Source organism: Choloepus didactylus, chromosome 18 (assembly GCF_015220235.1).
Source record: "Choloepus didactylus isolate mChoDid1 chromosome 18, mChoDid1.pri, whole genome shotgun sequence".
NCBI lineage: Eukaryota > Metazoa > Chordata > Mammalia > Pilosa > Megalonychidae > Choloepus > Choloepus didactylus.
Window position 1 is genome coordinate 71,010,905 of NC_051324.1, and position 16,975 is coordinate 71,027,879.

At 46.4% G+C, this 16,975-nt stretch overlaps 1 protein-coding gene and 1 long non-coding RNA gene across 4 annotated transcripts in view; both read right to left on the reverse strand.

The window, feature by feature from the left end:
- Positions 1 to 688: 688 nt before the first annotated feature.
- LOC119514042 lies at positions 689 to 4,266 on the reverse strand. The gene is made up of 3 exons (XR_005212744.1): positions 3,987 to 4,266; positions 1,386 to 1,457; positions 689 to 751 (listed from the first exon to the last, which is right to left on the reverse strand). It is a non-coding gene; the product is annotated as an uncharacterized LOC119514042 (long non-coding RNA).
- Positions 4,267 to 12,699: 8,433 nt separating this feature from the next.
- JMJD6 (jumonji domain containing 6, arginine demethylase and lysine hydroxylase) overlaps positions 12,700 to 16,975 on the reverse strand; it is a 37,316-nt gene continuing 33,040 nt past the window's right edge. Inside the window, exon 4 of one of the 3 annotated variants that reach the window (XM_037810768.1) lies at positions 12,700 to 14,043. In XM_037810768.1, the coding sequence (XP_037666696.1) occupies positions 13,929 to 14,043 (115 nt within the window). In that variant the 3' untranslated portion in view covers positions 12,700 to 13,928. Of the gene's footprint in view, positions 14,044 to 15,473; positions 16,737 to 16,975 lie in introns of those variants that run through there. The other 2 variants (XM_037810764.1, XM_037810765.1) reach the window with 2 other exon arrangements.

Genomic DNA, 16,975 nt, shown 5'->3' on the forward strand with positions numbered 1-16,975 from the left:
CACTTGTACAAAGAGCTATTAATCGAGTGCTATATGGGAAAAAAGTACCTATTGCAAGCTACAGACTATAATTAATAGTTATATCTTGATTCTCTTTCATCAACAAATATACCACACCAATACTAGGGGTTAATAATGGGGGGGAGGTTGAGGGGTATGGGTTATTTTGGGTTTTCTTTTTTATGTCTATGTGTTAGTTTTTGGAATTAGAAAATTGGTCTAACGTTGAGTGTTCTGTATAACTAGGTGATGATACTGTGAGATACTGTATACTTTGGAAGGATTATATGATATGTGAATATATATCAATAAAATTTACAGTTAAAAAATGCAGTCAGGTGGTCATTCTGGAGGTTACTCTTATGCAGATCTCAGCCAGATATCACAAACTGCCAAAGTATATAAAGCCTCAAGGAACAATGTTCCTCAAAACCCTAAGGACATCGACACCATAAACAAACCACAAGATAAAGAACTCAGTAAACTATCCAACCTGAAGAACAACTGGAGATCCCCAAATATCCACCAACCACAAACAACTTATCTTCTTCTTTTTCTTTAAAAACCCTTGCCTGGAATTGCCAAGATGGGACATGATTTGGGTTGCTACCTGAAGCTGTGCTCCTGGAATTGGGATTCTAAGACCCCAAATTAAGCCTTTGTTGCCTTTCAGCTTGGTTTGTTATTTCTCAGTTGACAACAGTTTGTTCTTCCCAAGGCTATAGATTTGTTGCTGTCACGCCTGGCTACTCTGGAAAAGAAAACAAAACAAAAACAGAAGAAATCTTGAACTGCATCTTGCTAACAAGTATGATACCAAAGAAAGAAACACATAAAACCCCAAATGAATCCAGGATACATTTAAGCATTATACTCAAGTCTCATAAAAATGAAAATTGAAATTCTACTAAAGTTTGCACAATAAAAATTTATTTTTCAATTTTGATCATTGTTATGGGTTAAATCATGTCCCCCATAAGTCCTAACCACCAGTGCTGTAGATGTGAACCCATTTGTAAATAGGATCTTTGAGACTTAGTTAAGGTGAGGCCAAACAGAATCAAGTTGGGTTTTAATCCAGTATGACTGGAGCCCTTATAAGCAGAGGAAATTTGGACACAGTTAGTAGGTAACAGAAGGAGATAGATGGCCTTATGACGGAGGTAGAGATTGAGTTCTGAGTTGTGGGAAAGCCACCACCAGAATGCCACCGACTTCAGAGAAAGCATGATCCTGCTTACACCTTGATTTTGGATTTCTAATCTCCAAACGTGGAGACAATCAATTCCTACTGTTTAAGCTGACCAGTCTGTGATGTTTGTCATAGCAGCCCTGGCAAACTAAGACAATCATCCATTTGCCTTAGAATGATTTTTAACATTTACCTGCGGGAGGATGGGTTTTTCTTCTGCTTCATCATCTTTTCTTCTCCCTACTCCCCTTCCTGGATGGGAGTCCTTGGTAAAAGGGAGAAAAAAAAAAAAAGACTATATTAGACACAGTCACACCATAAGAGACAGACAATATTAGCAAGTGGCTGGTTTGTTTGTCCTCGACATGTTTCATGCTAAGGAACCGGAAGAATTTAGCCCACCTGGAGTCTTCCCCCAAAGCACACACACCATGAAACATAGTAAAAATGTAGTGTGGTGGATCCTGTGGTGCTGCCCAGAATCCCCTTCAGGATTGAGGCATGCTCCCCTCATTCTCTAAAAATTTCCCTCAGTCCAACGGTGCTGCCACAAAGTTTACAACTTGCTCCTCATGGGCAGCCTGTATCCAGTGAGTGGTCCATTTGGAGTTCCAAAGGCCAGGCCCTCTCTCCTCCATTTGGGACAACTCCAAAGACCCTCTCAGCTTTGGAGCTCCCTGTGGGACTGGCTGAGGCAACTGAATCATCCTGCATCATACCTCATCTTCTCTCTCTGACAGATTCTGTTCCCCTCACGTCCTGAGTGCACCCCCAATAAGCCTCCTGCATGCAAATCTCCATCTCAGGGTGCGTTTTTAGGGAACTCAAGCAATTGGGACCAGGAATGGTTCTAAGAAGGAGATCTGAAATGGGATTTTGGAGCTGGATTGCCAACTGGCAATGAGGACTCCATCACTAATTCCAGGTAGAGTACTGAGAGCCCAAAGTTATTAAAACTTTGGTGGTGAACTGGAATGGGGTGCTAGTAGAAGGGAATCCACTTGCACTGTGTCCAGGGTCCTCAATGGGAAGGTCATTTCACATCCTACTCACTGGCCAGTGTGGTGAAGCAGTCAAAGCATATTCCAAAGAGACAGCAGACAATACACTTGAAACTTCTTTATTTGCTTATTTTAGTGACTGGAGTAAGACATGATTACATTCTCATATTAAAGCCTTTCTTGGTATGCTGGTTTGAATGTATTATGTCCCCCAAAATGCCATTATCCTTGATGTAATCTTGTGTGGGCAGACGTATCAGCATTGATTAGACTGCAATTCTTTCAGTGTTTCCACGGAGATGCACCACCCTCCCAACCGTGGGTGATGACTCTGATTGGATAGTTTTCTTGGAGGTTTGGCCCCACCCATTCAGCATGGGCCTTGATGAGTTTACTGGAGCACTATATAAGCTCAGACAGAAGGAGCAAGCTTGCTACAGCCAAGAGGGACACTTTGAAGAATGCACAGAAGCTGAGAGAATAGCTGCAGATGAGAGACAGTTTGAAGATGGCCGTTGAAAGCAGACTTTTACTCCAGAGAAGCTAAGAGAGAACAAATGCCCCAGGAGCAACTGAGAGTGACATTTTTGAGAAACTGCAGCCTAGAGAGGAATGTCTGGGAGAAAACCATTTTGAAACCAGAAATTTGGAGCAGATGCCAGCCACGTGCCTTCCCAGCTAACAGAGGTTTTCCAGATGCCATTGGCCATCCTCCAGTGAAGTTACCTGATTGCTGATGTGTTACCTTGGACACTTTATGGCCTTAAGACTGTAACTGTGTAACCAAATAAATCCCCTTTTATAAAAGCCAATCCATATCTGGTGTTTTGCATTCTGGGAGTATTAGCAAACTAGAACACTTGGTAACCATTTCAACCCCACTGTTTGTCATCTGGTGTATATCCCTCTCTCTATAGAACTACGTAGGTGATAGTTTTGAAGGGCATAATACAAATGATCATTTATAGTATACTGTATACCATACTGCTGCATGATATTACATAGTATTAGGCAATTTCTAATTTTTTATGAGCACACAAGTTGCTGTTGTGAACATCCTTGAACATGCTTGCCTGTGCTCCTCAGGATGTCTCAGGGTAGATATCAGGAAATGGGATTATACATTACAGTGGATCTTGTTTAAATTTTAATGTATTGCACCAAAGTGCCTTCCAAATTCTCAACCAGTTTACATGTCCACCAGCAGTGTGGAAGAAATGGTGTTCCTTATACCTTCTCCAAATGTGACTCTATCAATCTCTAAATATTGTGACATTCTGATAGTTTAAAAAAAAAATAGGATTTGTTTTGTTTCTATGAACAGAATTTTCATACCTTTTTCCTTTAGCTATATTCTTTTCTTTTATTAAGAAATATTATTCTGCAAGTTAAAACATAAAAAAAAAAAACCTAGGTACACAACACCAGGAATTTTTTAAAATTAAAAAAAAATTAATTTTTTAATGCTCCCATTTTGTCACTTTTGCTTCAGCTATAAAATACAAACTTTATAGTTTAAATTGAAATCCCCTTTGTTCCCCCTCCTAGTCCCATTCTGCTCCCTTCTTCCCTGAAGCAATATCTATCCTGAATGTGGTTGTAACCAGTCCATATCTTTGTACTTTTAGCATATATATGTGTACATGTCTTAGCTGGTGCTCCCCAGAAAGTGGAGCCTGAGACTGGACTTGGGTACAGGCAGTTTGGGAGGTGTCCCCAGGAAGCAGGAGTGAAGAAGGAGGGAGCGAGACAGTGAGGTGGAGAGGAAGAAAAAGCAGGAAAGGGAGCATTACCGGGATAACTCCCTCTGTGCGCAACGAGGCTCCAGTGTGCTGCAGACGTGGAGAAGAGGCCTCAGGCCGGTCCCCGCAGGCATGCTGGGCTGCTCATCCAGACTCCTGTCCCCCAGTGGCTGAGTTGGCCCCATGTTTTCAGATTGCCTAAGGGCTGATCCTGAAGAGAAAAGAAGAGAATGTGGAGGATGCTTTCCTGGGGAGCCAGGGCAAGGGTGGTGATGGCAGGGTCCTGGCCAACAGACAAGGCTGGGTGTTGGGAGCCACGGAACCCTCCTGGTGGTTTGAGCGCCCCAAATTCTTTTTAGTGTATTCCTTTGCTTCTTAAATCTGACAGAATAGGTTTCTATGACTAGTCAGTACTCTGACAACAATATGTCAGGAAAAAAACAATAATTTCAGCCTTCATATAAATGATTCCCTCTGTTTGACCCCAGCTTTGTTGTCTCATATCTATCTTACTGGGGACACAAAGCAATAAATCTCACTCTAGCTTCCCGTTATGCTCTTTTGTCTGCTTATCTTCCTTATTTGAGGTTCTCTGTTAGTTTTTCAACGTGGTCTCTATTTACGACAGCTGCTTGCGGACTGGGAGGGTTGTCAGGTGGTTGGGGACGGAGGGATCGGGAGCAGGAGATGGCATGTCTTGGGGACGGGGATGGGAGACTTGTCATTTTTTGGCCCAAATAGGAGAGGTTGTGGATTGTGGGGGACCCACTGGCCTGGCTACTCCTACATTCTCCAACTTGTCACCCTGGTGGCCCCAAAGCCATCCAGGCTCCAGGGTCCTACCCCTTCTGGCTGAGAAGCACCCCTGGAGGGAGCGGTCCTCTTCAGTGTGTGCTTTGGGCCTCGTTGCCCTTCTTCAACCCCCGCTCTCTGGCTGCTCTCTCGCAAGGATTCTCGGGGCAGAAGCAATGCAGCCTCGTGGCTAAGTGCCCCCAGTTCTGCAGCCAGCCTAAGAGCTGTTTTGCCTTTGATAGGGGTGGGGTGCCCAGATGTCAGCATGGGGAGGCCTTTGGGTGAGACAGGCATGTGTGTCCTCAGTCTTACTCTCTGGGCTTCTTAAATTAATAGCTTTGAGTGGTTTGGCTACTGTATTAGTCACGGTTCTCCAGAGAGACAGAGCTGACAGAAGATATAGACACATATCATATATATATATATATTTATGTATGTATGTATGTATGTATGTATATGAGACTTATTAAAGGAATTGACTCATGCAACCATGGGAGCGGCCAAGTCTGAATTCTCCTTCCTGACTTCTCAAATCCCTAGCTCTGGCTTTAAACACCTTCAAGCAATTGGATGAGGAGACCTACCTTGCTGAGGACAATCTCTTTTGTTGATTGTAGATGCAGTCAGCCATAGATGCAATCAAAGGATTATAGATGCAAATCCAAATACAAAATACCCCTCACAATAACAATCAGGCCAGTGGTTGCTTGACCAAACAACTGGACGCCATAACCCAGCCAAGATGACACATGAAATTGACCATCCCAGCTGCACTGAGGGGATTTGTTACCAACCAGTGTTGGGCAAGTTTCTTAGCCCCTCTAGGCCTCAATTTTCTAATCAGTAAAATGCAGATAATAATAGTCACGGTGGATGCTGTGATGTGCCATCCAGATTCCCATCAGGAATGAAGGATATTTCCCCCGAGTTTCTTGGAGTGCCGCTGGCAAAAAACTCTCTGCTATAAGCTCCTATAAGAGGGGCTACCTTGCTGGAGAGAGGGACCTCCCCCAAGGTCTTGCCCCTTCCCTAGCCAGAGAGCAGTGACTGTCAATGAGGCAGTAGGAAAGGCTGGCCCTCACCCTGCACAGGGGACAGCTCCAAAGGGTCATCCCATCTTCAAAACTCCCCCCGGGGTCCACTGAGGTCCCTATGGAGACCACGTCTCAGCTCAACTTCTCCCTCTGCCCAATCCTGAGTCCTACCCTCCTTCCACAGGTGGAGAAGAACTCCCAAATGAAACTCCAATAAGCTCATCTCCATGGCAGAGTCTGCTTCCTACAGGACCCGACCTGCCACATACCACTTTTCTCATAAGTGGAAAAAGGACTAAATTACATAGAACACAAAGTTCTTATCACAGAGCCGATCACATAGCAAACACACAATAAACACACCCAAGGCGTCCCTTCTCTTCTCTCACAGTACACACACACACACACACACACACACATAATACATAATTATATATATGTCCTCTCAAAAGTCCAAAGGGGAGACTGAAATACATGCTCTGGTTGCCATTTTGACCTGACATCTTTTCCATATTTAAAAAAACAAAAACAGCTTTTTTTGTGATGTAATTCACATTCCATACAATTCATCCATTTAAAGTATACAATTTGATGGCTTTAGTCCAGTCACGGAATTGTGAAACCTCCAACACAATCAATTTTAGAACATTTCATTATCCACCCCCAAAAAACCCACACCCATTAGCAGTAACTCCTCTTTTCTTCCTACCGCCCCTCCAACTCCAGGCAACTACTAATCTACTTTTTGTGTCTATAGATTTGCCTATTCTAGACATTTCATATATGTCTAGGATAGACAATATGTGTGTTTGTGATGGTTTCTTTCACTTAGCATAATGCTTTTAAGGTTCCGCCATGATGCAGCATGTATCAGTATTTCATCCCTTTTTATTGCTAAATAATCATTATATGGATATATCACATTTTATTTATCCACTCACCTGTTGTTGGACATTTGGATTGTTTCCATCTTCTTGGCTCTTGCTAATAATGCTGTTATGAACATTTGTGTTCAAGTGTTTGTGTGGACATTTGCTTTCATTTTTCTTGGATATGTACCCAGCAGTGGAACTGTCAGGTCAAATGGCAACTCTATATTTAACCTTTTGAGGAACTGCCATACTGTTTTCCAATGTGGCTGCACAATATTACATTCCCACCAGCAGTTGTATTAGGGTTCCAATTTCTCCACATCCTTGCCAACACTTGTTATTGCCAGTCTTTTTGATTATAGCCATGCTAGTGGGTGTGAAATGATATCTCATTATGGCTTTCATTTGCATTTCCCTGATGGCTAATGATGTTGAGCATCTTTTCATGTGCTTATTGCCCATTTGTATATCTTCTTTGGAGAAACGTCTATTCAGAGCCTTTGCTTGTTTTCCAGTTGGGTTAATACTTTTTGAGTTTTGTTTTCTTCTATAGAAGGAGACTGTTAAGTCCTTCACATAGTTGTAAGGATGAATGAGGGAACATTCACAAGGCACTCAATACAGGGCCTGAAATGTTCATTTACCTTCTTCTCAAAAGTATAAATGTGCCAATTCATATCACTCAATATCTGAACCTGAATCCTATCTGCTTTGCCTCCTTCCTATTTCTTTCACAGATCCTTTTCTTCATGGAACAATTTTCTTAATTTTATTCCCTTTGCCAGCTGCCGCTTCTCCTAAACTAAGCTAACTCGCAGTATCATTGAAGCTGAGTACAAGAGAACCAAAGACACCATAAGACAGAGTTCTGAGGTGAATGATAAACCAATGAAGGAGCTAAATGACTGACAGCTTGTCAGAATAAACTGTCCCATTCTGTAGAACTCAAAAAAAAAAAAAAAAAAAAAAAAGAGTAATTAAAATACTTCATGGAGTGAGAAAAATGAGACTTTCAAAAATCCTGATTGCAGATTGGCAGATTTTTAACATGCTCGGTAACCCCCGACGACCCAGCCAGTCCTGAGGTTGGCCCCTCATCTGACGGGGACCCAGGCCACCCTCAGGCCTTGCAAGGATTCAAGACTAGTGGGCCCCCCTCTAAGGGTGGGTAGCCCCCAGAGGGCCTTAGGAAGGTGGGAGAAGGTAGAAACTTGACGACCCGGGCCAAGTCTTGAGTCCAACTTGATTTCACACTCAGGGGTGCTCTGGTAACCCCCAGCCGACAGGTGAGGGAAGGAATGCCCATTAGCAAAGACACTGTGGTGAGAAAATGGGTCTGTGCAACTGCCTGGATTTCAGTTTAGGTCCTGGGATTAACGGGGCGTGTTGGATTCTGCGGCAGGACAGCGGTCCTGACACCTCAGGCCACCCCGAGTCCGCTGGAGGGCAGGCCGGGGGAACTGGAAGAAGATGGGGGCGGTGGGGCTCCCGGAGCGTTGGTTCCGAATCATCTTCGTGTTCCCGCGCCTGGCACTGTGCACTGCTTAAGGAATGTTCGCTGAGCTCATGGACGGCCCCTCCAGACCCATCCTGCTGGGATCCGGGACTCCTGGGCTCTGGCCCGGGAGGGAAACTAGGAGACCGGTGCGGCACGGACCGCACGCCAGGCCATCGCCCCGCGCCACGGTGGCTTCAGGGCTGGCGGGCGGTGCGTGGGGGCGCACTTCCACTTGAGTTGAGGAGGGGAAGCGGCGACCCGCACAGCGGGGCGGGTCTGGGCTCTCGGTGACAAGGACAGCGCGGGAAAGGAACCGCAAGGCCAAAGCCCGCGCTGTGCAGACCGTCGGGGGCCTCTGCGACCAAGGCGCGAGGGGTGGGACCTCGTGGAGACGGGACGGGTCAGCCCGCGCTCGTCATTGGACAAAGCCTCTTGTCAATCATCGAGGACCAGGCGTTGGGCGCGTCCGGACATCCGGGACTTCCCACCCTCGCGGCGAGGCGGGCTAAGGGCGATGGGAGGATGCGGTAGCCAATGGCAATCGCGCCCTTCGCCGTCCTGGCAAATTGGCAGGTGCGCCACCCACTGAGGCGCCCGAGAGGACGCAGGTGGTGGTGAGCGACCCGTCGCATCTCCGGCGAGAGAGGGTTTGTTCCTGTGCCGGGGTCCTCTCTCTAACTTTTTAAGATAGATGATTAGCGCGTGAGGGTGGGCTGCAGGCGAGTAGTTTTTAATTTAGCATTTGGCTGTCACCAAGGCTCCTGAATTTGGTAGGATTTTCCTGGAATTGACCAGATTCTCTGGCCTCTTGAATGAGGCAGCCCCTTCCCCATGCAGAGTCGGGGCAGGGCAATGAGGGCGCTGCGCCCCAAGTTATCGCCAAGATAATCGGAAATATGGGGTGCTGGTGGGTGAAGGAAAGCTAAGATCAAATGGATGGTAATCATTATAAACATTTGAATGGATGCGCAACCTTATTCATAAGAAAAATGCAAATTAAAACTTCACTGAGCTTACATTTCTGACCCATCAGATCAGAAATCCAAAAGTTTGGCAACATACTCTATTAAGGATTGTGCAGAAACTGGTGGGTGTGAAACTTGACAGGAGGTGGGGGTTGACAGTCTTTAATAACAGAGTAATATCTGCATTTACGTTTTGACCTAGCAATTCCCTTCTAGGAATCTATCCTGAAAGTACACTTCCACGAATATGGAACGACTTATGCACAGTTCTATTCATAGCGTTATTACTTGAATTAGCAATTTGAATTATCTGCAGGGAACTGGCCAAATGAACCATGGGCCTTTTATGTTATAGCCAAGCAGACTCTGTAGCATTAAAAAGAATGAGGCCAGTCATATTTTCTGTGGAGTGATCTCCAGAGACGAGGTACATAGGGGCTACCTTTAGCAAAAAGAAGTGCTTGAAGGATAAACCAAAACGAATAAAAATGGTTACTCATAAGAGATGATGGTGGTGGTGGTGAAGAATCTGGTGAAAGTGCTAGGGGGAGAAACAGAATAAAAATAAAGTGGTGCTAATAATAATATTAAAAACAACAAAAATTCTGGCAATGAACTTGCCAGGGTTGGCGGTTGTGTTCCTGGGACCCAGCCCTGGATCTGGAGAGGACAGTCATGCTTAGCCGGCTCAAGATTTCTGGCTCCTTCCCTCACTGGAGGCTGAGGGGAAGAGGGAAAGGAAACAACTTTCCCTGCTTCAGAGTGACATGGATGTCCCTATCTACCACATGTCCCGCAGTGAGAAAAAGGGACTGGACATGGTTCCAGATGATGAGAGGGACAGGGCTGAGCTGGAGGCGGAGCCTCTCGCTGCTGTTGTGCAGAAGTTGCTGGTTGCACAGAAGCGACCCTGTTGCCTTCAGGAGGCACGACGCAGTCTACCCCGACCTGCTTGCAGTTGAGGTCTTGCTTACAGGCCCCGAGAGCTGCCTGGAAGATGAACTGGGACTTTGTCAGATGCTAAGTGCAACAGAGGTCTTCAGTAAAACATTCTCCTATACTCAAATTGGGGAAAACAAAACATCCTCAAAGTGATCTGTGTTAGGAAAGTTACTGACATCTTCAGATTTTTAAAAATGGAAAATGAGTACAAGTCACAAAGAGCTGTGTACACGGCAGGTTCACAGACAGTTGCCCTCAGTTTTAGGTGACTTAAAGCTGCTTAGATTCCACATTTCCTTCAGTGTAGTCAATGGAAAAAGGGATTATTTTCAATATAAGAAGTGAGGAGCCAATTCCAGATGGTGGAGGTTACAGTGGACATTTTGAGGGAAGAAGGCCCGGAAGTTTCTAGCAAGCAAGGTTTGGTAAGTAGAAGTGAACCATGGACAGGGTTTTTAACCCACCGCAGGTGTGTGCTGTAGGACAATTCACTGTTAACCAAGCCAGCCTGTGGGCAGGGTTCCAGAGAAGTATGGGGAGGGGGAAGGGCAGAGGGTCAGGCCGAGCAGCTCTGAGACTGTCCCCCTTCGCTGAGTGCAGACTCCGAGCACCTGGAAATTCTCTCAATCTCCAGGTCCCAATAAAGTTCAGTTCAGACTGGTTTCCATCGGCCTCTGGGCACTGGCTTGGTGGCCAGTGAGATGCTGGGGGTGCCCTGTCCGGCCCTGCCACATACAGATCTGACCTCTGTTTGTTCTGTCCCTCCCTGCCTGCTGTTTCCTTCTCATCCATCTTATGCTTCTTGCTCGAGCCTAATGGTATTGATTTTTCTTCCTCCTGACTCTTGGGAACAAATAGGACATTTCCTCTTGGTTTCAGCTCACAGGGGTGGGGCGTTCTCTCATAGTTCGGTCTTAAATTCTTGCATTGACCCCAGGAAGTTCTCAAGAAAGGGTTCTGAATCTGTAGGCCCATTCTTTGGAAGGCACTTTGATCTGGACCTGCGGCAATACTAGTATCTGATGGGATATAAGTGTGTCAATTTGAAATAGATTTAGTTTTAAGAGGACTTTTCTGGCCACAAGGGAGCTGATAGTGAGTGTCCCAGGGAGGCATTTTTTTAGAGAGGGAAGTGCATCATTCACTGCACCCAATCTCAGCATCTCAGGTGAGCTGATCTCAGGTGAGATGGCAGAAGAAATGGCATGCACAGAAGCCAGTGCTTGTTTATCTGGAAATGGCGTCAGAGCCACCTAACAGTCCACCCGCAGGGCTTCTGGGAAGTATCCAGGCCTGGTGTCAAGCTGAACAGCAGAACCCCACTTTCCGGGGGGCAGAAGAAACTTGCTGGGTACTACAGACACTGGCCTGCAAGCCTCTATCAGGCAACAGGGGGCCACGGGTAAAGAGTAACCCCTCCCCAACATCCCAGGAAACTCAGCACCTGGGCCAGCAGTGCTGGTAACTACCCAACTCCCGTTCCTGCCCCCTTCCTCACAGAGCCCCGATGAGGCTCACTCACCCCCTCCTCTGGATGGCCATGTGTTTAGGGAGTGCTGACCCCAGCCCCAGGTGGTGGTGGTCGGAGGATGTCCAAATAAATCTCAGCCAATCATAGTGGTCCCATCTTGCCAGTGATTGGTTGAGGCATGGGCGCATGACATGATTCTGGCCAACTGGGACCTGAAAGGAGGTGGGGCGGACACATCTGGAACCACCTCCTCAGCTTGGAGACATGAGCAAGGGTTGGTCCTTTCCTGCTTCTGGGTGTGATGCCGGCACTCCTGCAGCCATCTCGCAACTCTGAGGACAGCTAGAACTGGTCTATGACAAAACCCCATAACATGAGGAAGACAGAATTGAGAGAACTGCAGCTGGGGCCCTGACCATTCTGAGCCGTTCTTTGAGCTATTGTCCTGTTTAAGCCAATGCAAGAATTTAACACCAAACTATAAGATAACGCCCCACCCCAGTACTCAGGTGAACTATCTCAAGGGAGGTGGCAGAAGAAATGGCATACACGGAAGCCAGGGCTTATCTGGTAATGGTGTCAGAGCCACCCTCCCTGGGACACTCACACTTTTTTTCCTGGCCACTGTGGCCAGAAAGTCCTCTTAAAACTAAACCAATTTCAAACTGACACACTTATGTTCCGTCAGATACCAGTATTGCTGTAGATCCAGAAGATCAAAATGCCTTCCAAAGAATGGGCCTACAGATTCAGAACCCTTCCTTAAGGTCTTTCTGGAGTCAATGCAAGAATTTAATACCAAACTATAAGAGAACACCCAGGTGAATTGGAGCTTTCTGTTCTTTGCAGTCAGAACATCTTACTTGATAAAACTATACAAATATCCCTTTAGTTTACTTTTCCTATTTTGAATCAAGTACATGAATCAATCCTGTTTAGTGCCATAAGAAATAAGGACCTAAGGAACGAGAAGAAGACAGGGAAATAAGATGGGCGCCAGGGCAATAAAAGTTTTCAAGGCAACCTTGGGAGAGAGAAGTAAACCTAAGCGTTAGCCCTGCCCTCTAATGTGTGTTTAGGAGAAAGGGCCATAAACCCATAACGGGATCCCTGGGGCCTGGGAAAGGGAATGAGCAATCCTTAAATCCTAAAACAAAACAAATTAAAAAAAAACGCATTGACAACAAAGATAAAAATAATTGAAAGAAGAAAGAATTCTTGACATTTGGATATAACAGAGCAGACTCTTGTAATGTGCATATTGTCAGCAAAGACACAAAAGCACTTTCAACAACAAACAGGAGGGGGTTAGTGAAAAAATTTCCAGCAAACGAGACGATGAAAGAAAGCCAACTGTGTACTCACCAAGATTACTAACCTGAGGTGTGTAAAGTGTCACTGCTTTTGATTTAGTGTGCTGATTTAGTTTTATTTCAGCAAATAAAAATATTTATATAGGTTCTCTTTAGCATGCCCTCCCAAACTCGGTTTTCTCCAGAATGGGGCAACCAGAAATGACCTGTGTTGCTCTCGTTGTAAATTCACTCACTCACAGAAATTTATTTAACCCTCTTTTGTCCCAGGCAGCGTTCTATAAAGATCATTTTGGCGTTTTATTGAATGTGTCTGGTGAGATCCTCTGTTCCCTGGATGCACCTGTCCTCTCTAAAGGCCTTTTAAACTCCCCATGATTGGGACCATGTCGCATATTTCATTTCTATCTGAAGTGGCTAGTATAGTTCTAGGAATATTATATACACTCAACTCTTAATTATATTTAAGTTTCATGCCTAAATGAGGGAAACTCTTAGAAGATGTCGTCTCTGGTACCGTTGTTTTGTTCCAGGATGGAAAGTGAGTCTCTTAAATTAGACTTTTGATACCCTACAAGAATGCCCCTCCACTGCTTGCTTCTCTACAATTACAGAAGCTTCCAGAAATCCTTCCAAGGCAGAATGAGAGTGTAGTGTTATTAGACTGGACACTCGTGCAGCAGGACCTGGAACTTATCTTTCCCAAGAACCCCTGAGTTCTTTCCTCCCCACGTGCTGGGGGCTGAGCAAGGAGCCTAGGTCAGCCCCCTCTGCTTCCCCTGGGTCTGCAGGGAAGATTGAATTTGAAACAGAAGGTGGCCACTGAGGATTTCCTAGGTGACAGCTGGGACCTCACCAGCAGGCAGAAGCCCAAGAAGTGAAGGATTTTCTCACTGGAGAAAACAACCCTGATTCCTGTAAAGTGATAGATCAATTGTAAGAACTGCAGCAAATCTGTATATAGTATACATCTACATGTGTGTATATAAAATAAAGTTAAGCCTATAAAGTCAGACAGTGGGTCAGAGGTCAGGATGAGCCACGGCCCGGCAGTCACAGACAACTTGCTGGGCGATGGCACCGTGTGGGGTCCGCGAGTGGGGGGCCTACATGTCATAGAGCCTGAGCTGCTCCTGCACGTCGCCGTCGGACATCTCGCCGAATGTCTCCTTGTTGTCCTTCATGAGCTTGAAGATGGCAGCCAGCTGCTCTTTCTGAACTCTGTCAAGAAGAAAGGAGAGAGAAGAAAAAGATGCTCCTCACCAGGACAGAGACCCTGGGGACAGCCCGTGGACTCAAGACGCCCTGCTCTCATTTCGTACCACTTTTGCTTTTCAGGTTAGGAAGAAAACCAAAATAAGACAAAATCCTCCAAAGCAGAAGAGCTGGTTAAGTAATGAACTTGTCTTGAAGGTTCCACAAACTGGGATTCTAAGTCTCAGGTTTGCCCTGGAGGTTTGGAGACCCCAAGTTATCACTTAGGCTCTTTGGGCTTCAGTTTCCTCTGGAGCCTCATTCAGTGTTGAACACACACCCCACGTTAAGTGGCTTGAGATCCTATGGAGAAATATGTGGGAAACAGCCTTCTTTTGGAGGAATGAGCAAAAGTAGAAGAAAAAACACCATGGCTGGGTAAGGGGGGAGAATACCAGGGGCAAAGCTAGGCTGGAGTCCAGCTGTGGGGTTCCGCTGCCCAGAGGGTTGCACAGAGACACCCTAGGGCCAGCAGTGGCCCAGCCCACTCTCACTAGGGAATGGGCCCGGGCTGAAGAATGACCTTGGTATTTACTGCACTTCAGTTCTGAGGCTGAGAGCAGAGTTCAGCTGTCTTTATGGGGCTCCACCACAGCCATCTGGCAGGTAGGACCGTGCCCGTGAGCAAACATGGAAGAACGTACATCAAAACCAAGGAACAGTATGGTTTTCTGTTTGTTCCGCTCAGTGTCCTGTTTGCTGGCATATCTGGGCATCGTGGCCAATCCAGTCTCACTCTTCTGGTTTCTGGGGTCCCTGCCCTCCCCACCGTACCACTGGCTTGGCACAGGCCACCTTCCGAGCATGCCCACTCAAGCTGCAGGGGCTGGCCTCTGGCCCTTCCCTGCAGCAGGCCCTGTTGTCGCCGTTACAGGTCCGCCCCAGCGTGCAGGCCTTCCACAGTGTCCAGGCCTCTGTGGCATGGCCGGGCAGCACCCCCAGTGCTGCCTCGAGGGGTGCTCTTACCCTTTATCTAACACAGTCTCTCTGCTAAAATCCTACCACTCGGCCCCATATCATTCAGAAAACAGCTGGCACTCTGCCCAGAGCAGCATCTAGAAGTTGAAATACTGAAGTCCCAATTACTTGTTTCTCCTTGTCACCCTGGAAAAGTTTCTGCAGCCAGCTCCTTGCCTGTACCTGGGACCCTGCCCTGCAGAGGTAGTGTGCGCAGAGAGGATGTGCTTGAATTCCTTGCCTGGTGCCCCAATCCAGATGTCTGGGGCAGCTCCCTCAGTGAACATGAAGTATTTCATATTTTTTTTGAAGGCTGTGGTGGTTGCATATTTTTAACAGAGTGGCCATGTGACTTTGTACTCCACTTTATACTCAGGCATCAACATGAAAGAAAGCTCAAATTAAAAAAAAAAAAGCAAAACTGAAAAAACACACAGTAATCAAGAGCATCTACTCAGAGTTTATTGGACTGAACAAGGGCTGAATACGCGGGGCCAAGCCATCTGGAGTGGACAGAGCTTGGTGCCCAAAAGCCATGTTCTGGAAGTTTCCAGAGAAACCTAGACAACCACGCCCAGAGGATGCCACCTGCTTATCGTGTCAAGTAAGATCCCGGCCTGGACAAGATAGGTATTGCTGTTGGAGACGCCCAGGCGTGGGCACGACACACTGCGCCTTCTCGTCACGGGCTGTGGCTGCTTTTGTTGCCTGTTTTGCCCTAAGACCCTGAACCTAAGGAATTAGGCCCAGAGACGGTCACTGGGAAAGTAACACGCCCAAGGGGCTAACAGCGGGCATTTCCCGCCTTCTGTTACATGGGAGAAAATCTACTATAGACTTACTTAACCAACGATCTAAGAACTGCAAATTAGTTTAGTATACAAATGCTGTCAAATAAAAAATCCCAAGAAACTAATCTGGGACCAATCTGAATATCAGGTAAAATTCCAACTAATTTGTGAAACTTCTAGGAAAAGGCATACTCATGAAATCTATTTTAAGTTAATACTATTATTATTGCTTCCGCCAAAGCTAAGGTGGAGACTGGGCTGAGCTGGTCAGAATGTCAGTGCAAAGGCCTCCAAGCAGCGAGAGGGGCAAGCCAGTGTCTGGAGCATCTCGCATCCCTGACAACCCAGCCAGTCTGAGGGAGAGAGAGGGGTCCCAGAGAAGCCCCAAGGGAAGAGGATGCCCTCTGCCCCCCCTGACCGACCGAGGGAGTTAGCCTGGCGACCTCTGCCCCCTTTGCCTGCCGTGTCTCCAATTCTTTGACGCTTTGGCTTCAGGGAAGGAAACAGGGCAAGGGCTGGAGTGAAACTACAGTCTGAATTTTTAAATGTTGAAGGTGGTATCTCAGGTGTGAAGGGTGGGTGGAGAGCAAGGTGGAGGGATGAGAAAAAAGCCCAAGGTCTGAGATAAAAAGTCTTAAGAGCCTTCAGCATAACAAAGGGACCCATATAAACAGAGATAAGCATCTCTAAACAGGGCAGGGCCAGAGGCATTTTCCCAGGATCCTCCTAGCCAAAGGAAAAAAATCCCGATTGAGGGTCTCTATCTCGGCGGATTTATGTAGGCAAGAAGCACCCCAGGGAACCTCCAAGTGCTCCTCTCTGGGATTTTCCATTTTATCTCTCAAGCTTTTAAGATGCCCAAAGGAAAAGCCTTTAGGAGGAGGCTAAGGATAACTTCATTACTCTTCAGTTCTGCAAAGAGAAATAGGGAGAAAAAGATAATTTATTTTACTCATTCCATCCTTCAGGTACCATGGGAGAGGAAAGGGGGAAATGGGTGAGGAGGAGAATGTTTGGAATTGCAGAAGCCACGCTAGATGTTGGTTTCCCAAACACGTGGCAGTGTGCTTGTCATCACTTGCAGCAGGATAGTCCATTCCAGAAGGTTGCCCGGAGCTTGCAGAGCTCCGTATCCACCCCCACAGAACCCC